Below are 26935 nucleotides of genomic sequence, written 5' to 3'. Positions count from 1 at the left end.
TAAAGTCTTCTTTTTCTTCCTGTTGCATTAATGAAGAAAGATTCATAGTATAAGTTCCAATCAACTTATGGACTCCTAGAGTTCACAACAACCAAGCAGGTCAAGATCTTCATTTCACAGATGAGGACATGACATCCCTAGAGAAGTTTTTGATTTGCACGTATTCCCATCACAAGACACTGATGAAGCCAGAAACAGGTCCCAGGCCCCTTGTCTCCTAATTCTGTGTCTTCCTCCTTCCTTTCCTCCTGCCACCCTCACTGAGCACAATGCCCTCCTAATTTAATTTGTGATGGTCATGCCAGGGCTTTAAACAGTGCAATGATTTGCCTGCAGATTTCTTTTCTAGTTTTTATTTTTTGTTAGTACGTGTTTGTAGTACATACCAATTACATGCTTCATGGAGAACTGGTACATGTATATGACACATCTTAATTATTTTTTCATACCCTTCCCCTGCGCTTCCACATCCACCTCTTGACCCCCTCCCCTTTTGCGGGAGATCTATCCCCATTTCCTTTTATCCATCTTTCATTTGGTTTGTTATTTATATTTTGGGTTTTTCATATAAGACAAACCATGTAATATTTAAATTTCTGTGTCTCATTCATTTTCCTTAACACTGTGATCTCAGGATACATCCATTTTCCTACAAATGACTAAGGATTATCCTTCGTTATGGCAGAGTAGTACTCCATTGTGTATAAATACCACATTTTATTTATCTATTCATCTGTTACTGGGCATGCAAGCCACTTCGACGATTTAGCTATTAGTTGTGCTGCTTTAAACATGGCTATGCATGTATCACTGCAGTATGAAAAGAAGATACCTAGAAGGGAAATAGGTGGGTTGAGGGGTATTACTCTCTTTAGTTTTTTGAGGTATCTCCAAACTAATTTCCATAATGATTGTACTAGTTTATATTCCCATGTACAAATGGCCAATAAATATGTCAAAAAATGCTCAACATTTCCGGCATTAGAGAAATACAAATTAAAACAATGCTAAGATTCCATCTTACTCCAGAAAGAATGGCTATCATGAAGAAATCAAGTAATAACAAAAGCTGGAGAAGCTTCATGGAAAAAGGTAACTTCAGGTTTCTCATGTCTGTTCTTACTAGGCTATTAGTAGAGATATATATCACATAATATTTATTCAAACTAAAATATGATAGAAAAAATGTTGGCTCCTACTTGACCCTAGATTTACTTTTATTTTTATTGCTTTAAAATGTTTTAGAACAACACTCACAGGGATAGACAAAGAAGGTGATGACAGAAAGGTGATATTTTTCTCTCTGTAGATCAGTATTGTGAGTACCAAAAGACCAGTGAATCTCATTAGTTCTGACCTGAATTGGTGCTTATGGAGTTTGGTTTCCAATTCAGTACTCATCAGCAGTATACAGTACTTGTAGTGGACATACGTGAAATATAAAATTAAGATGTGTTTAAAAGAAGGACAGCTAATAGAACTTAGATTATAACGGGTACTACTTGAAAGGAAAACAGAGGTGAGCTGAGATTTCCTGTTCTCTAAGAAATGGTAACTTGTACTCTTAGACAGTCAAATAATAACAAATGCCGGTGAGGTGACAGGAAGAAAAAGGTAACTTCAGGTTGAACTTACAGGTTTGATGGTGAGATCATTTCAAGGGAGTGAAGTAAACCAATGAGGTTTCATTTTACTTTATAAACAAATGTCTAAAGAGGTAGAGGAGGGATAACATAGTTTTATCTAAAGTTACTGGACTTTTCCAGTGCTGCAGATGTATTTATTACTCTGAAGGACAAATTATATTATAAAGATCCAAGCATGTGCTAAGAAGTAAATTGAGATAAAAGTAAAAATTTAATGCTCCATAAACCTGTATTTTATATTAGCTTTTCATTAGATCTGTTCCAATTGACTTTGCTTGTTTCTATTTTAAAATATATACACACAAGGCAAACTCTAGACAAAAAAGAGATAAATAAATATCTACTGGATATTTCAGTGTTACTATTACCCATGAAGAGATATTTTTCCAGTATGCATCTACTCACTTTCATTGTCATACAAATTGTGTCCTCATCAAAGTTTGAATATCAGTTGCCTTACCACCATCACCCCGTAGGAGAAAAGAAAACCGTTGCCTGAATTAATGTATTTTATGTCACCGATAAAGAGAGCAGAAAATGTTACAGATTTTAAAATGTCTTTACCCTTTCTTCCTTGCCAATAGAACCCCAACCTACAGAAGTAACAGTGCACACAGTTACTAAGGATTATTCATATTCATCATGGCAATAGGATTTGTTTTTCATTTGTTTCTGTAGTGAAGTTTTCTTTCTCATTCTTGACATTGGTCATCTGTGTCTTCCCTCTTTTTTCCTAATGAGGCTGTTTAGAGATATTTTAATATAAAAAACATCGTGCTCTGGGTTTTCTTTTTTCCCACTGAATTATCTTTTACAAAATCATTCCTCTCATCTCCTTGATTTAAGTATATATTGTTCTCTTTTTTCTAATTCCTTAGAATAGAAGATTAGATCTCTGATTTAAGAACTTTCTTCCTTTCTATTATTGTAAAATATGATTCTTTTTAGATCTCTTGAGGCTCAATTATGGCCCAGAATATAGTCTATTTAGGTAAAAATGCCATGTGCAGGTGAGGAGAATGTGCTTCTAAAGAATGACATTTAAAGTGTTTCTTTTCTGTCACTTAAATAGTATTGCTTTTGGGATTTTTTTCTTCTTTTTCTTTGTGATCATAACAAGTAATTACTGTTTACCTGTGGAAAGTAGAGCTGTGTGGCTTTTGGACCATGTAGATGTATTAGCTATTCAGAAAATTATTTGTACTTTTAAAAATTATTATTCTTGTTCTTATTTTGCAGTGCTGTGGGTAGAACCCAGGGTCATACGGATGCTAGGCAATCACTCTATCACTAAGCTTCATCCCATACCAGCATTTTTAGAAATTTTTAAAAGGTGATAATAGAACAATGGGAGTGGGTCAAGACACAAAAATTTACACAGACACACATGCAGGAATAGTATTCGCAGACCAAAATTTTTGAGGAATTTTTAGGTTAAGGAAAGCAGATGCTGTCATGTTGCTTTAATAAAAACTTGAAGCCCTTCCAGCCAGACAATTGAACAGCACTGAAAGAAATTTTAAGACAGAGTCCATAAAATTGAAGAACTGCAGGAGGGCCTAGGGTAACTATGGGATTAAAGAGTAACTGTGAAAACCATGGTCTGTCTGCCCCACTGCTGCTCTGACCCTTCTAGGCTGCTGCTTGCAGTAAGCACCAGTACCATTTCACTCCCTTTATTCCTCAGAATCTACATGTCAAAGACTGAATTTGTTGAGGAAGAGAACCAAAATTATAGCAGGACTTGAAACAACTACAGAACTATACAGAAGGTACACCAAACAAAACACATACTGCTTCAAAGAGAGATTCACGAAGGTCTTCCAATGTTTGATATAATCAAATTTTGACAAATAAACGATGGTCTCCATCTTACCTGTGAGCTCCAAGCCATGTATTTCCAAAGGAGAAGAGAACTCTCTAATTAACTCATTCTGACCAACCACTCTCAGGAGGACTCTATTAATGAAGCAGAAATCCAGGCCAATTTTGTAGGATAATCCAATGAATCCTTTATACCCGGTTATTAATCATTAAAAGTTAGCCAGATGTTTGAGCAAAATGAAGATTATGATAACCATATAGAACTAATTCTGAAGGGAGGAAAGCTATAAAAGAAGAAACAGAAGACATCTTTAGCAGAAAGTTAAATTCATACTTTCAGAAATTTTACGAGAACAGTAAAATTATAAAATGCACACAGGCTCTGATAGAAGGGACTACTGGAGGACAAGAGAAAGTCCTTGAACACTAGAAATTTTGTTGAAATATTTAAAAAGTAAATAGAAACCAAGCAGTGTAAAGTTGCTTCTGTTGTTGATGGACTCAGCATTACTGTGCCAGGCCCTGAGCCCTGGTCCTGGATCCCTGAACCCTGAACATGATCATGAGTGGAAGTTGAAAAGTGGAAATTGCTGGAGCTTATAAAGTCCACAGAAAGAAGAGGAATTCATCAGAACAGTAATTAGTATATAATTTTAAGTCAATGAGGAGTGTTATCATTCAAATAAAGTTTTATGATATTAAATATGACTAGTGACCTCACCAAGCAACTGTATGCAATGAATCACATCTGGACAATATTCAAGTAAGTTTCTTAAGAAAACATCCAGATGACTAACTCAGAAAGGTGTGCACATATATTCATAAATAACTTCTCAAAATGTTGTACAGATTAGATGGTGGGTGCAGAGTTGCTGAGGAACCTAGCACTTCTGACTTCTGACTGCTGCCCTCTGACATTAGCCCCTAAACTCTGACCCTTCCTCACAGAATGTACCTAACCTTCCTCATCAAGCATTTCAAGCCCCACCTCAGATCTTCCTGACAACACCCCACCCACATTGGCCCCACCCCACTTCAGTCACTGCTTCTTCTAGCCCCATCCACTCTCCTCCCTGTCTCATACCCACTTAATCCAGGATCCCGTGCTGCTCTGGCTTCTTCCTTATCCACTGTGGGTGCACTGCAAAGACCCATGACCTCCACAGACACCACCTTCGTTCACTCTGCTGCTTGGGTCCCATGCCACCATCACCACCTGCACCACCTTCAAGCTCCCTGTGCTCACTATGGTCAACCCACCCCGATGGGTCTGCCAAAACTGTCATCTAAACTGCGAGGCCACCATCAACAGCCAGATCCATCTGGCAGCTCTACGACTCCTATATCTGTCCTTGGCCATCTACTGTGACCGCTTCGCCTTGGCTCTGAAGCACTTAACATACTTTCTCCTGCACCAGTCGCCAGAGTGGAGAGAGAGTACTGAGAAGTTCACGTGGATGCAGAACCAGCACAGCCCCCTTGGGCAACAACACAAAGCCTGACAACACTGAGTGGCATGGAGGCCTCCAGACCATGGAGTTTGCCTTTCCCCTGGAGAAAAGCATCAACCAGAGTCTCCTGGAGCTGCACCAGCTGTTAACCAACAACAACAATCCCCACCTGTGCGACTTCCTGCAGTCTCTACCTGTACACCCTGGTCCAAGTCCTCAAGGAGATAGGCGAGGGCTTTACCAATCTGTGCAAGATGCGGGCTCTGGGGAAGGGTCTGGCCAGCTATTTCTTTTGCAGGCTTAGCCTGGGTGACAGCAGCAAGGAAGACTGGGCTTGAACTATCCCCAGGAGCATCGATAGCGTCCTTTCCTGGTCACAGGGTCAGGTATGCACGCTCTTCTATCACCACGTTCAGTTTAGTTCTTTGTTTCCTGTTGGACTCTTGCTTCCAATGAAGTTTTTAGTTTTTAACACAGTGAAGGTGTCCATTTGATTCCTGATTCACCTTTTAAGAATGAGGATAGCTCCCTGTTGTGGGTGTAAAATGGGCATCCAGTAGTCTTTCTACCCACGCACAAGCAGCTCAGGGTCTCCACAGTAGAGGGGAAATGTATTCCATGGGCCTCCAGAAAACACAAAATTAGTCTTCCCTCATAAACTGTGTAGGTATGGGAGAGTGGAGGGTTGTCATGGGGCCCTCATGTCTGTTTATAATTAGAGTGCAAAAGCATGGTTCCTTTGAGGCACAAGTAAAAGAAATAGGATTGGGCAGGGATTAAAGTAAAGAGATCCTACACTGTCATGTAACTCATTGAGATAAACTGCTTGTCTAGAATGTGAGGACCTGGGATAAATTTTTAGCAACTCAGCACTGCAAATAGATAAAAGGATCTTAAAATTTACCTAAGATAATTTAGTTTATGCATGCATGCATGCATATGTTAACATCTGCTGATTCTGGGTAGCATGACAGAGGATATGGAAGAAGGCGTTACCAAGTACCTCTTTTAACCAGGTCACCCTTGGCTACAGTAACAATGAGACTAAGCCTTAGCCTGGCTTACTGGCCATAGCCACAAGTGAGATACAGTAGTCATGTTGCCCTAAAATACTTTCACTGCTTGTTTTCCCTGTATGTGCCACTTCTTCTGTCAAAGTGATCTGATACCAAAGTACATCAGTAGAAAGGCTGAAAAATATGAGTCTAAGGATAAAGAACATATTTCCAGGGGCTGGCGATTTAGCTCAGCGGCAAAGCGCCTGCCTGGCAAGCACAAGGTCGTGAGTTCGGTTCCCAGTAATGGAGAAAAACAAACAAACAAACAAAAAAAAAAAAAAACAAAAAAAACCCAAAAGAACATATTTCCATATTTGATGTTGAACAGAAGGGTAAATTCCCTGAAATGTGAAGCCCAAGACTGCAGCTTTTGTGAATCATGTAGAGAGGTTATAACAGTTGAAAGTGGAAGACTCATTAGGAGACTCTATTAGGGTTCTTTAAAAAAATAGGACCAATAGAATGTATTTATAATTACATAGGGGATTTATTAGATTTGTTTACACAGTCAGAGGCTGGCTCCCTAGTATGGTCTTCTGTAGTCTGAAGAGCTAGATAAACCACTAGATAATGTGGCAAGAAGCTGGAAGACTCAAAACAAGAAGGACCAGTGACAGAACAAATCCCATTTCAAGGCTGAAGGTCTGAAGGCCCCTGAAGCATTGTTGGTGTAGAGACTCCGCATTCGAAGGATGAAGAATCTTGATTCTGATTCTCATGCTTAATAATAGCAGCAAAGAACACACCCACTTAAAAAAGAGTTGAGTGTGTAGATGCACACACGATTCCCCGTTCTGTTTTTTGTTCTATTGGATGGAGTCACATTCAGTATGGTTCCCCACTCAGTTTGCTGAGCCTGATGCCAATCATCACTGGAAACATACTCACAAAAACTTGAAGACAGGTGCTTTACCAGTTCTATAGGTATAACTCATTCCTGTCAAGTTGACAAGCAAGATTTGCTATTACAAGAACATTGCATCTCATCCAAGTGTCAGAATAGTGTGATTTAAACTGCAGTGGTGTTTGAGGAAGTAAAGAGAATTACCAATTTCCAGATACATTTTGAACAAGTGAACAAGATCTGTTCATGGTTGGGAAGTGAGGAACGGAAGATGGGGAAAATAATCTAGTCTGTGGGGACTGTGCTTGAGCAGGCAGATGAACTGATAACCCTGTTGCCCACTTGCATCAAATGTTTGGACCTACAAAGGACAAACACGGGTAATCAGGGTACAGGGAGAGCATGAAAGGAAGGTTCCACATCAGAGCTACTGATAACACCAAAACTAAAATCACCACATGGTTTAGCACAAAGCTCCTCAAGCATTGCTGCACATTAAAGTTATCTACAGAGCTTCTGAAAATGCAGACTAAATGCATCAGCCCCTAGGCCAGGACCTATATACCCCATGTATTGAAAACCAGTGCTAGTATTATGTAGTTCAAGGAGTGATCTGTGAACCACCACTACCAACCTCACCTGAGAGCTGTTAGCAATGCCACATCTCAGGCCCTGCCCAAGAACTCCTGATTTAGGCTACATTTTTAACAAACTCCAAATGATGAGTATGTGAGTTGTGAAACACTCTTTAGCACCCTGGGTGTCAACCATGGCTACATCTAGGGTAACCTATGATGCGAAATAATAATGCCAGCCTCAAATTTATACAACTTATTCAGTCATTCCTCATACAAACACTAAACACTATTGCACCAAACACTAAAAACAAAAATGAACTGTAACTCAAGAACAATGATTGAATTGATAAATATTCAAATATACTTAGAAATCTTTTGTTGCTTTCATTTATATTTCATATATACACATGCATGCATGTACACACATGTGCACACTTGTAATTATTTTGTATTAGAAATGGCTTGACAGTCCATTCCTTATATCACAAATATGGATTGGTAACGTATAGCCTTGCAATCAAACCCAACCCATCTGTTCTAAGTAAAGCTTCCTCAGAACAAATGCATAGCCATTTGTTTACATATTGCCTGTTATTGAGTTCATGCAATAAATATAAGCTTAGTATGTAAGGCAATGAACTTATATCCTACAAAATCCGAGACATTTTCGGTCTAGGTCTTAACAAAATGTTTGCCAACACTTTTATAGTAACTTAATGCAGATCCTAAATTTATCTGAAGCTGACAAATATTTCTAAAATGTCAACTCTTTTCATACCTCTGCTATACTTACAGCATTTTTATCAATGATTCCCCTATTGCAGATACTCTCTGGAAGAAAGAAAACCAATAAACATATTAATTTAATTTAGGGTGCTGTAACTTAATATCACATCTCCAGCTAAGGGAAGTAAGCAGACTCTTACTTATCGAACAGCCATTTCACTCTTTCTTCCTAGCTAAGGCAACAGTGGTTTCAGGCGGGAGGGACTGTATGTTCAGTTCTTAGTATAAAGTCACAATTAGGCTACCTCAGTCATGGCAGTCATGTCCCCTTTCAAGATACTTGCTTTAGTAATCTCACATGCAGCTGGAGTGGCCATGTGACTGACTTCTGGACTATGGAAAACACAGAAATACCTTGTCTTCTGAGAAATTTTCTTTCCCTGAAAGAAGAGCTTTGTGGAAAGAAACTTTTCACCTTCATGGTAATCATCCTTCTTGGGATATAGATGTTTTGCATACATTTTCTTTGTTGTTAACAATAATCTTGTGAGTATAGATTGTCCCAATTTTATACATGAAAAAAATGGTTTCAAGGGGTTTATTTTTTGAACCATACAGCTAGTAAGTGACAGAGCAAGAATGACCTGGTTTCTGAAAATACTAATGTATTTGCATCATTTATATTTTGCTGTCATCTCAATTCATTGCTCTCTGTAATACACTTAACATAAGTGACTTTATTTTAAGCAACAGGTCAGCGGAATGGGTCTCTTCGACTCTCCTTTATAAATGATTGGCAGTTAGTTTTGTGGCCAGTGTGGCATATCCCTGCTAGGTATTCAAACTTAAAGTCCGTGCTCTCCCTTTTATGCCTAGCATTTAGTGGCACATTTTACCCTCCATGCTCACTAAACTGTGTGTGTTTTAGAATCTTTTGTTTAGAATCTTAAAGAATCTCTAAACCTTACCTGCATTCACAACTGGTTGTTATCTCACCCTACAATTCATAGCCAGGATTCCAGAAAGGGATAACTCTACCTGCTGACTTACTTAAAGGAATGGATTTCTTTAAACTTTGGAAGCACTAATATATTTGCAAGCTTTATCAATAAGACACACAATGATTAGTGATGAAGCCTTGCACCTGTCCCTGTCCTCGGGGTTTCAAGTGTCTTCTCTCCCCACCCCCCCAGGATGTAACTTGCCTTGGAGATTTTCTGTTCAGATTTATATAATTTGTTTTGTATAAGTATCAGTATTCATGGATACATACCCTCCTCTCCTTACTCAAAGAGTATAATTGCTGGGATTCTCCATCTTGACTGTTTTCCTCCTTGACAATATGAAAGAATGGGTTTTTAACAATCAATTTCACATAGTCACTAGTGATATTTGGGACTTGGGATTCCTTTTTTCTGCCTCTTACACCAGGAAAGCTACAGTACCAAATTCCCCAGTTGATTGCTTTTATTCAAGTATCTGAATGCAAACCTTGATATTTTCCCAATAATCACATCTAAATTAAGGACATTTTACTTCACGTAGGTGCCATGCCAGCTTGCAAGAAAGAGTTCCTCAAATGATTGAGGTGCAAAGTTCAACCAAATTTCGCTCTCTGCATCCCCCAGATATTTCATCTTCAGCTGGTATTTTTTTTTTTTTTTTGGTGGTACCAGGAATCAAACTCATGACCTCACACTGGCAAGACAGGTGCTGTGCCTATGAGCTACATCCCCGGCTCTAGTTGGTATGTTTTTAAAAAGGAGCTGGCATTCAACATAAACAAATGCTCCCAGACATTTGACTACACTGTCACGTCACTTTTCAAGATAATCCCTTACTTTTTCTATCAATTTATGAATGTTCCATTTTCTCAGACTTAATTATATCTTTCAAGTCACTTCTGTGTAAATACAGCTATTTTCTTTACAATATCCCTCTCTGTGAAGAATCTTAAGAAGTTTGGACTTTCCACTTAGATGTCCAACTTGCAGGTCTTTTGACCTTCTGTTCCCAAAAAAGCAGCTTTTGGAGGCAGAATTTGTTTCTAATCCCTCATCTTCTGCAGACTTCCCCATCTCCTGTCATTCTTGTTCAAGAAAGGGAGAAGCCACATGAGTATTGCTTGCGGATGATTCCGGGCTCTCCACAATGATACAAACGCATTGGGAAATCACCTACTTCCCAGGTGAGCTCTGAGCTGATTCATGAGAAATAGTAAAACAGGCTCAGCTCTACCCTTCCCAATTATGAATGTTGGCCTTCATTCAGGTTTGAGTCACTCACATTTTATTCATAAATGGTGGTGAGAAAATTCAAAATAGAAAAGTACAAATTTTATAAAAGGGAAGAAAATATTCTTTGATAGAATTTCTCACTTACTGAACGGTTTTTCCAGCTTTTACAATGAAATGTCTACTTCTTGGGACTCCTTCCTCTGAAATGGTCGTCAGACCTCTGGCAGCTTCAGATTATGTTTATCACTTATATAATTTTAGCCTGTTCTTATGCTTTGCCTTTAATAACTCTTTTCTTCATTAAACAAAACGTTCATGGTGTGCTTCAGATTGGTATAAAATATGATTTAATTACTGCAGAAGTTTTTGATTCAGTACCTCAGAGATTTGCTCCGTAAGCATAATTGTTAACCGCTAGTTTTCATTCCCTCTAAAGCACTGCCCTACAAGTCTTGAAATTATTTGCTCTTTCTAAATGCCTTTTGGCTGCTTTCAGTAAGGCAAATAGCTTGCAGAGACATAACAGTCTGTTTGTCTGCATGACAGTTAAAATATCAGTCTTGATTTCAAGAGTATTTTCATCTGATTCACTGACCCAAGGATAAAGTAAGTATATTTCCAAGAGAAGTAAATCTGTCAGGACCTCTTTGCTGCGATTATTGTTATCTTAATTGCAAATACTTTATCTGTAAAATAAGCTTGATTTTGACTACACATTAAACATGAAGGGAATATTGAATTTTATAGGATAATGGCCAAATTAACTTGAAACATCTCATACATCAAGGCAGATTGCTTATTTCCTTTGGTGCCTGGCCCCTTCAAATATCACTCCAGACTTTATATGGTAAATTCTCTTGAGTTTGTTATTGTATAACCTTTTTAGGACCACATTTCCTTAACTTCAAAATACGGATGATTATAGTACCTACATTATGGTGATGTAATAAAGATTGAATTACCATGTGAAATAAATACCAGGTTTACTACATCCATTTTCATTTGAGCTTCTTTTTATCCCTACAAAATAAATGTTGATTATTTTTCTGTAATTTTTTTCAAGCAAAAACAAAGCAAGATTGCTCTACAGATTTCTGCCTTCCCACCATACCAAGAAAACCAGAGAAATTAAATTATGTATGCCAAGCATGCAAGAAGGACCCATTTCCATGTGCATTATTACTCTTTAGTTATTCCACAATAATGTGGACAGTATGAAAGAGCCATTTTTAATGTGTTTATCTAACGCTAACATATATCATCCTTGAAATCACATATACTTATTTGCATTCATAGATAAGATGAAATGGAAGCAAAAGATGTAATCTGAGGGACTAGCAAGTGACACGGTAAAACTTCATATGCAGGTGAAAGAAAATTGATGTCAGATCCATACTTGATAGGTCTCCCGAAGTAGATGTCTAACATTTTTATTTCACTTAGTGCAGTTTGATCCCAAATTTATAATGAGTGTATTTTTGTTTAGGGGTGCAACTGTGATTAGCAAAAATATGAGAGAGTAGATGTAAAACATTTTTTAAATGGAAACCAAAATGTTAACATTGCTTATACCTTTGTGACAAAATTGCAAGTAATTTGATTTCTTTTTGAGTTGTTTCTTCACTCATTAAATGTCATATAATTTAACTTTGCTTTTTACTTTTTAAAAGTTATATAATTAAAGCCGTCAACTGTAAAAAATGACAGTTACACAAAAAGTTAGCAATTTAAAAAGCATATTTAGTGTTAAAAAAAAAAAAAAAACCTTTGGGCTAGGAGTATAGCTCAGTGCTAGAGCACTTGCCTTGCGTGCACAAGGCCCTGGATTCCATTCCCAGCACCTCAATCAATCAGTCAGTGAATCTTAAAAAGCTTCATACACTTGTATTTCATTAGTTTTAATCATTGCTAACACTAGTGAGGAAAATAAGTAATTTACATTTTCAGGGTTTTGGTATCATCCTGAATGCTCTATCTGGAGTACATTTTTTCTACATGTGGTGTATTCTAATTTTGAACCCTGCATATTTTTGCCTGAGTTTCTAAAAGTATAACTTACTGTGAATGTGTATACCAGCTCTAGTAAGTAATACAATATTTCTCATAACACATCCCAATTCATCTTAGAATCATGGAATATTACAGTAATAATGCACTTTAGAGAATTCCAAAGTGAAAGTGTTGACTGCATCACTGCCATACCCACAGAGTATTTTAAAAGGTTATATGACTAAGTAGATACAATGTAGGACTATAAAATATACAGCTTTAGTGCTCAGAGCCTTTCTTTGTGTGAGATTTGGTGTAGTATGTAAATGCAGTGCCCTTATAGAACATCTGAGTTTGAAATCCCCGATGTAGTCCAGTTCCCTCAGTTTGCGCATTTGAGTAATGATCTAACTCTCTTCCCAACACCCTTTTTACCACTTTGAATTTTAAGGCCTCGTTGATGCCAGAGATTTAAATGAAATCAATAACGTATAATAGCTCCATCTAAATATATATGCCTCTAAGAAAAGCATTGCTCAGTTGAAACATGGAAATTGGAGTGAAGAACTAGGATTATAGCTCAGGGACAGAGTGCTTGCCTTGCATTTGCAAGGCCCTGAGTCCAATGCCAAGCATTCAAAGATAATTAAAGTTAAGTACAAAAGAAAAAAATGGAGTCAATGTCAATAGCATTGAGATTAACAGTGGTCTTTGTACCAAGGTATGGAATAGATTAGCCATTTTGAAGCACTGATTTGAATACAATATGTAAAAAATGATTATAATCACTACCATTTATTATTTGTTTGCCACGAACTCAGATGTATTATATGTAATCACATTCAATGCTCAGGTAGCCTATGAAGTAGATTTGTATTATCCTATTTTACAAGTGAGAGAACTAAGGCTTAAAGGAATAGCTTGCCCAAATCTCATACCTAGTAACTGGGTCAAATTTCTTTTGTATCCTTTAAGTATTTCCCCAACAAACATTAAAGACTTGAACCATTAGGATTTTCATTTAAGATTACAGTCCAGGTTTGCAAGTATCCTAATAATAGTTTCTATACTACCATGAGTTCTCTACTAGGAATAATAATTTTGACCTTCAGTCAAAATTAGTGTATTAAACTCTTCAGGGAGAGAGGGAGCTAGGGAAGAATGTCTAGTGAAAGGGGACCCCAAATAGAACCATGAGAAAATAAAGCGTCTATCTGTGGAATGTAGATATTGAAAAGTTACCGCACCCTAATTAAGTAAACACTGTTAATGATGATGGGATTGCATGATGCGAACCTCAAAGTTGGATATGGAAAGACACTAACTTCTATTTTAAGGGTAAATTATCTGGTATACTCTGATAAAGGGAAAGCCCTCCTTCCTTATTTTTCACTCAGGATGTCCTAGCTGAAAATGTACATATCTCGAAGTTTTAAAAAAGAGTCTGTGTTCTGACTATTTTAAGGAAGATCTAGGGTAGCACATTAATGTACAGATAATCCCCGACTAATAATGGTTCGACTTAACTGAGGCCCGGTGCTATACTGTGCTACCAACTGTAATGTTGAATAGGTTAGATTTGTTGAATCCATTTTCAATTTCATGGCATTTTCTATTTACAAGGGTTGCTTTGGGACATAACACCACCCCAGTCAAGGAGCTTCTGTGTTTATAGTTTCTTGTCATAGAAGAGAGACTGTAAGTCATTTGAACTGACAGATGCAGTTCTAGTCTTTTATTCATTGTGTTCATTGAATCCAGATAGTTGTTCATCTGATGTTTCCGATCTTTTGATCACACTGATTTTTGATGTGTTTTGTTTTGTATTTTCAGAAGGAGTTTTGGAACACCTACACGAAAGCACACCAAGGAGAGAGTAACAGAGGAAGTGACTGGTTTCAGTTTTACCTTACCTTTCCATTAATCTTTGGCCTCTTCATTATCCTCCTTGTCATTTTCTTAATCTGGAGATGCTTCCTACGAAACAAAACTCGCAGACAGACTGTGACTGAAGGCCACATTCCTTTCCCTCAGCACCTTAATATTATCACTCCGCCTCCCCCATCAGACGAAGTGTTTGACAGCAGTGGATTGTCTCCAGGCTTTCTGGAATATGTAGTTGGGCGCTCAGATTCTGTTTCCACTCGCCTGTCCAACTGTGATCCACCACCGACCTATGAGGAAGCCACCGGCCAGGTGAACCTGCGAAGGAGTGAAACAGAACCTCATTTAGATCCACCACCAGAATATGAAGACATAATCAACTCCAGCTCGGCCAGTGCCATTCCTATGGTGCCTGTGGTCACCACCAACAAATGAAGCTGCAAACTTCTTTTTACTCTAATCATTTTTAAAATACTAATGAAAGAACTTTCTAGCACTTTACCACTGCATAAATGTACTCTGACTTATTTTGTTAGACTCTTACAGCATACCACTTCACCCTTACTGGTCTGATTTTCTTTAGTTGCATTTCCCATTATGAAATCATTACACACGGCCATTTTTGCTAGAGAAAACACACCAGTGGGGTTGCATATTCATGTGATGATATGTACATCAACCCAGTATATATGCAACTGGCCTAAAAAATTATTAACTTCTATCTAAATCACCTGCACAAAGAGCATTACTCACAAAAATTGGGAATAAAAAGGCATTGGCGATTTATGTAATAGATAGAATGCAATATGGTATAGACCTTTGCAAGAAGGATGTACTTAACATGTTTGCTAATTTGTATGGGCTTTTGTTAACCTCTGGTTTCTTCATCTATCTTCAAAAGAGAAAAAAAGTGTGGAGTCACTCTTGACTTTAGAAGTATTTCAGAAAGAAAGCATATACTCACAGTGAGGAATAACTTATTGTAGTGTACAGCAAGGAAATCACTGGACATATGTGATCCATGCCTCACTTCATACTAGGGGTTTTATTCTTCATTAAGTACTACCCCATAAATGAAATACTTTGGTTAGCTTAGCATCTTTGAATGTCTCATGCTATTCATATTAACATCTCAGTAGGGAGGATTTCTGGCAATAGAATAATTTCTAAGTGGATATATGTATCTAATAATAGACAATAGATATGGATTATTCCTTTGCTTTTGGGGGGCAGTATTTTCTTCTTCACATTTCATTGCCTTTTACTCTACTGTTTACGCTCTCTCCTACCACCACAGAATCTTCAGTCACCCAAGACTGAGATAGTTTTCTTAAAGTTTTTGCCTGAAGATTATCAGGAGACAATTTTCCATTACAATATGAGCTATTATTTTTTATTGCTCTTCAATTGGTGCAAAAAGATTGTAAAAGGTGTGTTATAGCAGATGGACGCTAAATCTAGTTATAGTCACACATAGATCTCATTATTGTTGCTATTTCATTTTGAATTTTAATTAGACTTTTTAAAACTACGGTGTTCTTGTTTTTTCTTTCGGGCAGAGGGAACTGACCATGAATGAACTGCCAATATAAACTCACTCAGAAAGGGAAAAAAGGATCAAATGAGATATTTTGTGTGCAAGTAATTTATAAAATATTAAGAACTATTCAAGCGTAAGATCCTTCTGTTACTATTGTGCTTCAGAGAGAATTTTCTTTTGTTTCTCCAAAATTGTGTGGAGCTTTCACATAGTGAGAAATGAAGCAAGGTGCTCCGTAAATGGCTAACATTGGTAATCAGAGTAGCTGGGCTGTTCCTTAATCCCTGCAATTCACTGATATGCACCAAAGCTGTGCAAATTAGAAGAGTGAAGAAATTTTGGGCAAAGAACTGAATGTATGAGTTGAGATAGTAGGTGTTACAGCTTTCATAGATTAAAATATGATCATATATTGAAAATGGTCTCAGAAATGACAATATTAGTTTGAATTATGCCATATATACATGGTGATCTTTGGTTTCTAATTAAATCTAAAAGTGGGGTGTTCCATCCAGCTCCAGTTTATGTATATGCGAAGTTTTGGGATTTTTTAAAAAGAAAATTAACGCTCTTTTCGTGTAGACTTTTGTCAGTAGCAACAGGCTTTACATTAGACCAGCAGTTTTCAAAGTGTGTCCCAAGGCTCCCTGGAGTTCCTTTAAAAACTTCCAGAGGATCTCTGAGGCCAAAAATATTTTCATCATAATTCTAGGACATTACTTGTCTTTTCACTCTAATTTTCTAAACAAAGAGTTGAAAATGTAAAACAATGTTTTTCTGTTTTAGAAAATATAGCTATTTTTCATATAAATGTTATTTATGTTGGCATATAATGGATTTTTTAGTTTTAAGTAAATTAACACTTAAAATTTTGGTTTATTTTCTAATATGATAAATTTTAATAGATATAGCTCTCATAAATTAAAGTTCTTGGCATCCAGATCCCCAGTAAAATTTAAAAGTATAAAGGGACATCTGGAGACAAAAAGTTTGAACACTACAGGATAAGACAAGGGAACCAGAAATTCTACAAATACAGTTTATTCTTACAACTTTCTTTTACATTTTAAACTAATATTGGATTTATTGCTGCCTCATAAAGACACCTGAATTACAGTATAAGAATGAATGCTGATCTTTGAAGCAGAAGCCAAATGTTTAACTGATCAATAGCTACAGATTTTTTTTAGGTTATTGGTGAAAGATATCACCACTCCATAGAAATAGTTACATCAGTCACAGGTCTCTTAGAAGCTTTTGCATGATAATGAGAATAAACAAAATACCACTTTCTTCAAGAAACGTTATCTTAGGCTTGTTTTCTTTGGATATGGGTTTTATATTTTTAAAATCCCTTTTGCTACCCAATCTGGTTTTATAAACTGAGTTTCTTAACATTTATTATAATTATAGGGCTTATCTGAAAAAAATATATATTTTTATGCTTTTGCCTTTCTTACCTGATTGATATTGCATTCACCTTTGATCATTTTTAATAAAGGTTTATTTTTGCATACTATATTTAGTACCTTTCTTAAGCAGTAACTTAATTGAGTCAACCAGTTTGTATTTAAATAAAAGAATGGGCTCAATGGTTTTTCAGTAGAATGACTTACAAACGTCCACATGAAGTGGTTGTCTGGAATCCTAGAACTGGCACTTTTTGATTCCCTGCTTTAAATGCCACAATAAATTTTATTTATTTAAAGTCAATAAAATGACTTTTTCTTTTCCTCTTGACCAACACAAATGGAGATTTTGTGCTTGTTTTATTGCTAATGATGGCTTCTTGAAGACTGATCTGATCCAATAATTGCTGAGATAGCTTTAACTTTGTTCTCCATAAATAGCATGTATTTTATTATAATAGTTCACATTTTTAAATGCTTGGTTTACATTAAATTATGGTATTTAACTATTTTTATGTTTATACTAAATAGAGTTTTTCTTGTTTCTGTGTTTTTGGTATGCTAAATAAAGCTATTTTTAAACCCAAGAGAGTTTTTCTGCCATGTGTCGGTTGTATTATGGCTAGGTGATAAACATTCTGCACAAGCCCTTATTAATTATCTTCTATTTAATAAAGTAAAGAGATTATTTTATTATGGATTTAGGGAATATCTCTCATTAAAGAAATCAGGAAATTGCCCACCATGGTGGCACATGCTTATCATCCTAGTACTGTGGAAGCTGAGGTAGGAGGGTCAATGGTACAAGGCCAACCTGGACACATAGCAAAACCCCCTTTCAAAAATGCAGCAAACAAAGAAAAAACAAGAGAAAAGGACAGAGGAAACTAATAAATCAGAACTCACCTGGTCAAAACCTCCGTTCTCACCATAAAAACAAAATAAACTTTATGTATTACTTTTAAATAACTGGCAAAATAGGAAACATTTGCTCCAAAGAAATAGATTGAGCTCCTTGCTGTAGGTGTTGTCAAGTCCTGAGAATGGTGGTTTTTACAGATACCAAAACGCTGGAGTTTGTTTCTTGCTTAACAGAACAGTTTGCCTTTGACAGGTGAGAAAATGAGAAATGAATGCGCACAGCAAAAACATTTTGGTCACAGGGCGTTTTCCTAAGTGTAGCTAGTGCATCATGTCATTAACCAAGAAAATGTAAATGAGTTTATGGTATAAAAGTTAAAATTATATACACTATATTCAAGAAGAAATTTTAAATATACATCATAAGTCTAGGTATCCATTTTGTAAGTATAAGTCACCAAAGAGTTGCCCAAAAATGCATTGAAAGTTATAACTTTAGCTTGATGCACACAACCATGAAATTGCACACCTATATTAAGACATCTTCTGTGCCAGAGGATTCCTCATGTGCTTTCCTTGAAGATAATTCTATGCTTAATCTGTCATAGCTCATTTTTTGAGAGTTTGTACTTGGTTATGGTCATATGGAGTTGCTTTTTACTTTTCATAAGCTCAAGCTATTTCCGAAATGTTCAAGCCTGATGTTCCTGAGTTATTTTTCCATCTCTCGGACTCACCTACCTCATTTTGCTGAGCCTCAAAATTCTTAAAGTTTTTCTCAAGTAAGAATTGTGTTAATCCTTTTAACTCCTTTCCTCACATACATTAAATTACTAGAAGTGATGACTTCTTTTTTTTTACAATATGAATTGATCATAGCATGAGTAACTTTCTGGCTGGTCTCCTTAATGCTTGTCTTTCCAAGGTGATAGTTATTGTTACTGATATTGATACTAATATTATTAGATACTGGGGATTTAAGACAGGTCTCCATGCGCCCTACTATCAAACCACATCCCTAGCCCCTACCCTTTACTTTTTATCTCATTCTGTTTCCTTAAACTTTGTATCATGACATTTTATACTCAGGAATTTTATTTACTTAGTCTGATTATATCTGTTTCTTGTTATTTCCAAAACACTGTATAACCTGGACCCATCATCCTTCCTAACCTTATTTTCTTCTATAGTTCAGATGATATATATTTCCAAAATTCTTACTTTGTGTGACAACATTCAGGGAACTAGAAAGTAATAGTGTTGACAGCTGATGTCCTGGGAATTTTGCAATCAGGCAAAAACTGAAATAACCTTCTTACTGTCTGAAGACGTTTATAACCCTAATTCCACTCTAGCACACAAAGTTTCTTACCCAGAGTCACATGGTATTGATAAGCAGTCACTTTTATAATAATCTTGTATATTAGTCCATTTAGTGGTTTTTATACCTTTTGCCTGTAAACTCAATTTTAAACAATGTTTCACAGAACCTTATTATGAAACAGATGGCAGTATTGTGGTTGACTGCAGGAAAGTAATGTTTAGATCTCATCACCTGTAACCTTCTTTGTCAACTCTTCTTCCTTCAGTTCAAGTCACCTCTGCAAGTCTTGGAATTTGCTAAATGTGTGTAAGAATCTACTCTAATATCTCCTGGTGGTACTCAGTTTTATAGTTCAGCATCCAACAAACAAGATTACAAACAAACAAGGTTACAGTTGCTTTTCTGCCTGAGGCCCATTAGACCCCGGGATACCTGACAAAAGACATTATCTTTTTAGTTCAAGGGGGGACGAGGAGGAGTTGTCTCCAGTAGACTGACTCTCTGCTATCTTGGTGTTGCCCATATTCACGCGAGTAGATAACAAGAAGCTCAGGGAGTAAAGTGCAGTTCTTGGAACAGCTTGTAAGACTAAGATAATAAAATGGGGGTCAAGTTTAACATTTTAGAGAGCAAGATAAAGTCCTTCCCCTGAGTGCCTGCATTTTGTATATGGTCTTCTTACTTAGGGAGATATCATCTTGTCTCCAGGCTGTGAACATGAGCTTTCCCAGCACAGCCAGAGAGCATGCAGCTATTTTCAAACTCTTCTGTCCCTGGCAAGTCGCACCGAGCCTGGGACCATAGTCACGTAGCCTGGTCCCTAACATAGTAAACTACTGTTCCATATCCTCTGGTCCTCAACCCTTTTCCACTTAGAGACTGGGATCTAAAAGCCTATCTTTGGTTTAGTTGTTCAAAACTCACCAATATAATTGACCTTCTGATAAATTGGCTGGCTAGAGGTGCCAGAAATGTGTCCCTATCATAAAGAAGGACTTAAACAAAGAAGAAATAGTTTCTAAATAGCTAAACTATTTGGAGGAGCATGCTAGAACACAGTGCCCAATAAAGAAAAAAGCTGGGAAATGGAGGCACGGGATGGCCCTGTAAAGAAGTGAACAATATACCTTTCATCAGACACCTTCCTGTGACAGGATAGCTTGAAATTGGGAAAAAATCCTTCTCTGAGGGGAAATGATAAATATGAGTCCACAAGTACCCCCCATTAACGCCATGGACACCTGAAATTTTTGTTGCTGGGGAGTCCTACAGCCCTTTTAGGCTCCAGTTTAGGGAACAGTGAGGGAGTATTCGACACTGCCTCCTTCCAGAAAGGTAACCCAGTCCACACTGCACCCTGCTCCACCCAGGCTGCCAATGCTTTAAGGCCACTTTCAGACCAGACCCACTCGAAGAGTACAGAGGCTGAGTCAAATTGTCATTATTTGCAGATGACAAGATCCTGTACATAAAAGGCCCCCCCAATACACCAAAAGACTCTTAGAATTAACTAAATTGAGCAGTGTAGCAAGATATAAAACCAACACACAAAAATCAATAGTATTCCTGTACACAAATAATTAAATAAGGAATTAGGAAAGAAATTAGAACAAGATGCCATTCACAATAGCATTAGGAAAAACTAAATGCTTAAGAATTAACCTAACCAAGAAATTTGAAGACCTCTACAATGAAAACTACAGCACTCTGCCAAAGGAAATCGAAGAGGACTTCAGAAAATGGAAAGATAGCCCCTATTCCTGAATAGACAGAACCAATATAGTCAAAATGGCCATACTTACAAAGCTGATATGCACATTTAATACAATGTCAATCAAAATTCCAACAGCATTCTCTACAGAGCAGGAGAAAAAAATCCTAAAATTCATATGGAACCAAGAGACCCATAATAACAAAAGCAGTCTTGAATTAACAGAGTAAAGCATGAAGCATCACAATCCTGTTTTTGAAATTATATTACAAAGCTACCATGATTTTTTTTTTACAAAAGAAAACAGAATGGTATTGGCACAAAAACAGACATGTTCTTGGATCAATGGATGCAGACACAACCTCAGACACATTCAATTATTTGATCTTTGAGAAAAGGACCAAAAACAAACACTGAGGGAAAGACAGTTTTGTAAATTATTGTGCTGGAAAAACTGGCCATCCATGTGCAAAAGATCGAATACAAACCCATGTCTTTCACCATGTATTAAACTAAAATCAAAATGAATCCAAGAACTAAATGTTAAGACAGAAACACGTAACCTCCTAGAAGACAAAATACTGCAGATAAAACTTTGAAGTCATAGGTGTAGGCCAAGACTTTCTAAACAGAATCCCATTGCACAAGACATAGTACTGAGAATCAAGAAATGGGATCATATCAAGTTAAAAAGCTTCTGAGATTCTGCACAGCAGAAGAAGTAATGATCAGAGTAAAAGATAACCTACGGAATTGGAAAAATTTTGCTAGCTCTACCTCAGACAGAAGAATAGCAACTAGACTATATAAACCACCCAAAAAATGAGACTCCAAAATAAAAGATCAGATCAAAACATGGGCAACTGAAATGAAGTCACTTAGCAGAAGAAGTGCAAATGACCAATTAGTGCATGAAGAAATGCTCAATATCACTGGATGTTAAAGAAATGCCAATTAGAACAACACTGAGATTCAATCTTACCCAGAAAGAATGGCTATCATCAGAAAATCTAATAATAAATGCTAGGGAGGCTGTGAGATGTGTGTGTGTGTGTAGTGAGGGTTGTTCAACATCGTAGGCAGGAATGTAAAGCCGTACAACCACTTTGGAAATCACAAAACTAAAACTAAAACTTCTATTTGACCTAGTTATTCCCCTTCTAGGTATCTCCTGGAAAGAGTTAAAGACACTGTCTTACAGTAATTCATGAATACACATGTTTCTAGCAGCACAATTCATAATGGCTAAATCTTGGAAACAGCCTATATTCCCATCAACAGATGAATGAATTAAAAAATATAATATTCATGTATAATGGAGTACTACTTTGCCATAAAGAAGTACAATCTTGAGTAATTTCTAGGAAAATAGATGCACCTAGAGACCATGATTTTAAATGGAATAAATCAGATACAAAACCTTAAGTATCACATGGTATCTATTATAGGAGAAATCCAAAGTATAAATAAACAGCAAAATATAAGATAGACGATAAAAGTAGGGAGATAGGTTTTTGCAAAGGGGAAAGTGATTAAGAGATGAGGGAGGCAGAGGGAGGGGTGAGGAAGGAAATGAAAAAAGGAATTAAGATGTGTTATGTACATGTACCAATTCCACGTAATGAATGTAACCATTATGTTCTGCAAACCTATAATAATAGACAAAGAAGAAAGAAATTCACCCACCCTAAAAATTATATGCTAAGGCATAGTACAATCCAAACAAATAAATATATATGGCTTTCTTTAAGTTAGAAGAAGTGTAAGAGTCAGATGAGTTTTGTTGCAGGACAAAAAGTTAGACATTGTTTTTCAAAAACAAGCTAACACCAGCATACTACGCATGTTGGTAGGAATATATAGCGAAGCTGTTCCTGATTTATCTCACACACACACACACTCAGAGGCATGTAACATGTATCTCACTTTCTATGCCTCCAGAAAGTACAAGTGCTTTAATTTTTATCAGTTGTACTTTTTTAAAAATCCAGGCTTTGAGAATTTTTCTATGGTGCCTCAGGTAGTTATGGTCCCCTCCCAAACAGAAAATAGTTATTTAATGCAAGACTATACTAGACAGTATCATCTGTATTGGCAACTATCTGCAAAAGGCTGATTTCCACCTATGAACCACAATGTACACCCTCTGGGTAAACCAAATGTGAAAGACAGCCATTGACAAAGACTCTTTCCTCCTTTCTCTTGTTGATGTGTGCTGCAGACAACTGATAGTTCTGCTTTGCTCACTGATGTCAAGAAGGTTAATGGTGTGAAAATCTCATTTTCGAAAGGTTAAATGAAATCCGTTCTGGTTTAACATTTTACTTTAGTATAGAAAAGTAGCTTTAGATGACTGGAGTTAGACGTGAAATGGAATTTTTCCTAAATACACAAGCTTAGAGAAATCATACTAAAGAACGGAATTCCATTGGTTTGGCACAAGTATTTTTCTGTTTTTACCTGTTTTCAGATATTTGACAATTTCTATGGCATTTCATCAGCATTTCAAGGAGCCTTCCATTTTCCCTTCAGAGGCAAACTGTGTCAGGACATACTGAAACGCCAGGCTCAACACATGTGCTTCTCTTCAATACCTGGAGTAGTCTATAACTGGCTGGCTATAATCAGCTTTCTGGACTCATACCTCAACCAGCTAGTGATCTGGCATAGACTGTAATGCTGATACCCAGGGCTTTTCACCCACCCTTTTGTAAGAGTGACTGCAACTGAAGATGGTAGGTAATGGGCAATCAAAACCAGCTGTCTTCCCAGACATAATAGGCAGAATTCTAGATTGGGATCTCCAACACTGCTCACAATCTAGCTATGATATGTGACCTAAGAGAGTCATTTGATATCAATGGCCTCTCAGAATTTTGTGAAGATATTCAGTGAAATTTACTGAGAACCTACTAGATTATGCACAATACTAAATACTAGGCCTTGAAAAAGCTATAGAATCTTTCCCCCAAACTGACCATAGGACCTACTCACAAACAATGAATTGGCAAATTTAAAGGACAGCCAAGAGGAAGCACACTGTTAGTACCATTGTGACGAAGTTGCAAATGGAGAGCAGCAAGAAAAGCTTACAGAACACATCAGAAAGACAGGGGCTGCAAGGCTCTAAGCCAGGTTGGAATCTTTCAGATTCCTACGCATGCAGTCAAGTTATGATTAGAGTCAAGTTATGAACAGAGTCAAGTTATGATTATTCACTATATCACTCACCAGAACAATTAGCATTCATAATGAGCTCTCTGTGTGCATTTTCTAAGCACTTTAAGTACATTATCCCTGAGTCACCATTGTGACTTTATGTGGCAGGTCCTATTACTATCATTTCTCAGGCTAGGAAACTGTGGCTTAGAAAAGCTCATAACTAGTCCAAAAAACAGAATTATTTTTTATTTTTTTAATTTTTTAATTTTTTGGTACCAGGAACTGAACTCAGGACCTTGCGCTTGCCAGGCAGGTGCTTATGCCTATCCCTAGCCCATGATTACTTATTTTTTATTTTTTTTTTTTAAAAAAACAGAATTATTAAGAGACTGGACAGGAACTCTGAAGTTGGGGTGTGAGTACAAATCAAAATTGTGTAAAGCTGGTGGTGGGTGATCTGATAATTGATGAATGAATAGTAAGCCTCAGAATATAGGGGATGGAAAGGCAAAGGTTGTCTCTATAACCCTGCCTCTGACAAAAAACTTAGGAAGATAGATTTACCTCTGCAGGTGATGACCTGGGCAAGAGAAAGACTATGGTCCAAGCTCAGGTCTTGCTGGTGGCTCTGAGTCAGTTTTCAATAGACAACAGTTTTCTCTGTGGTGTGGGTGCCTAAGAATTTGATGAGGGTCCCATTTCACTTCCCATGGATAGCCTTAAGGTTATCTGTTGTTCTGAGCCTCCTCAAACAGGGTCCGTCCCTTAAAGTCATGATTAAATGAAGTCAGTGATAAAGAAATCTTCTGATAAATATACACGGTATAGATGAATATTGGCTGTTCTGTAATGGAAAGAAGTCAGGTGAACCATAAACCTGTATGCGACCTATTAGCTTATTAAAACTTTACAACAGCTAATATTATACCATTGTATCAGTCAGTGCTTACTAGAGAAACAGATTTAATGCAAGTTATACAAACACGTAACGGTTTACACAATTGGCTTACAATGGCCACCCACAGAGTCAGGTGTGAAAGAGTCCAAAAGGTCTGTCCGTGCACTGGAGATCCGAAGGACCCAGTCCAAGCTCACTGTAGTGTGCCCCATGTGAGCCCATCTCAGGAGGCTGAGGGGTCTGTGCTGGAGGCTGAAGAGACTGTGCTGGAAACCAGAAGACAACATCCAAGGTGAAGATGAAGATGGGCTCATCTACAGAAAGAGAAGTGAGCTTTCCTTCTTCATTTCCCTTTTATACCATTCTGGCAACAATCGTCCCTAGGGTGTGTCTTCCACATTCAGACCTATGCTTAGGCAATCTAGTTGGGCCTTTCTTACTCAAGTTGAGTTACCTACCACAGTTAATTATCACAGTCTTGATAAACTGCTTGCATAAAATTTGTAACTGGTATGTTTTAGGGAACTAGATTTGAGCTGTTATTTGGTTAGTGTTATGCATTTATAAATTTCCTTACAAAGAGATTTAAAAAAAAACACCTACAGAGGATGACAAGTGTCCTCCTGCCTCCCAGGCCTGCTAAAGCAGTCCTACTCCCATGTAGTCATGGGACACTAATAGGTGCCCTTCTGCTGCTGCCAGTTGAAGCACATCATGTCCTTCCAGGCCTGTTGTGGGGTTCAATGTCCACACATCTCTTGGGCACTAACTTGTTGCTAGAGGGTAGAGTCTGGTCTGAAGAGGTGGGTCACTGGAGGAAACAACCTGGAAGGGTGTACCTTCCTTCCTGGTGTCCTCCTTCAAGCTCTGCTTCCTGGCTGCCATGTTATGAGCAGCTCTCACCCCCTAGGTGCTTCCACCATGACTTGCTACCTTGGAGCTGGCCAACTATGGATTAAAAGCATGAGCCAAAATAAACACCTCCTCCTTTAAGTTGTGTGCAAGATATTTTGTCTCAGCTATGAGGAAAGTGATTAAGACAGAAATGATACAAATTACTAAGACAAAAGGATACAAATCAACATACACATGTCAGTAGCATTTTAAAAAAGTGGTTATTAGTACATATTTGCAATGCATAATGACTGTTTTCATTGTGAATATTTCGTACATGTACATGATACATTGTAATTCTTTTTACATCCCCTCCCCACATGCATCTCCTAGTCCCTTTCCATTTGCAAAAAAATCTATCTCCCTGTTTCCTTTTATCTATTTTTATTTTTTTTTAAATTTTATTTACATTTTGGGTTTCTCATATAACAGAAACCATATGGTACTTAAACTTATATTTCTGATTTATTTCACCTAACGATATGCATTCAAGTTGCAACCATTTTTGTATAAATGACTCAAAATTACTCTTCATTATAGCAGAGTAGTAGTTCATTGTGTATAAGTGTCACATTTTTGTCCATTCATCTGATGAAGGACTTATAGGCTGCATCCAAGATTTAGCTATGGTATTATGAATTGTGCTACTGTAAATGAGTATGCATGTATTGCTGTAAAATATGATTTATTCAACACTTTCAAGAAGATACCTAGGAAGGGAATAGCTGGATCAAATGGAATTTCTCATTTCAGATTTTGAGCAGCCTCCATACAGATTTCCAAAGTGGTTGTACTAGTTTACATTCCTGCTGACAGTCTAGAACAATTCCTTTTTTCCTTCAGCATTTGTTATTACATAATTTCCTGATGATGACCATTCTTTCTGGGGTGAGAATGAA

At 37.1% G+C, this 26935-nt stretch overlaps 1 protein-coding gene across 2 annotated transcripts in view; it reads left to right on the top strand.

The window, feature by feature from the left end:
• Prrg1 (proline rich Gla (G-carboxyglutamic acid) 1) overlaps window positions 1–15768 on the top strand; it is a 98629-nt gene extending 82861 nt beyond the window's left edge. For both annotated transcript variants that reach the window (XM_005414447.2, XM_013509903.1), the window contains exon 4: window positions 14187–15768. In XM_005414447.2, the coding sequence (XP_005414504.1) occupies window positions 14187–14672 (486 nt within the window). In that variant the 3' untranslated portion in view covers window positions 14673–15768. The remainder of the gene's footprint in view (window positions 1–14186) is intronic.
• The last annotated feature ends 11167 nt before the right edge of the window (window positions 15769–26935 follow it).

The sequence above is a fragment of the Chinchilla lanigera genome, unplaced genomic scaffold (genome assembly GCF_000276665.1).
Source record: "Chinchilla lanigera isolate Chin_1 unplaced genomic scaffold, ChiLan1.0 scaffold00186, whole genome shotgun sequence".
In the NCBI taxonomy this organism is placed as follows: Eukaryota; Metazoa; Chordata; class Mammalia; order Rodentia; family Chinchillidae; genus Chinchilla; species Chinchilla lanigera.
This window is presented reverse-complemented; position numbering and strand designations above follow the sequence as displayed.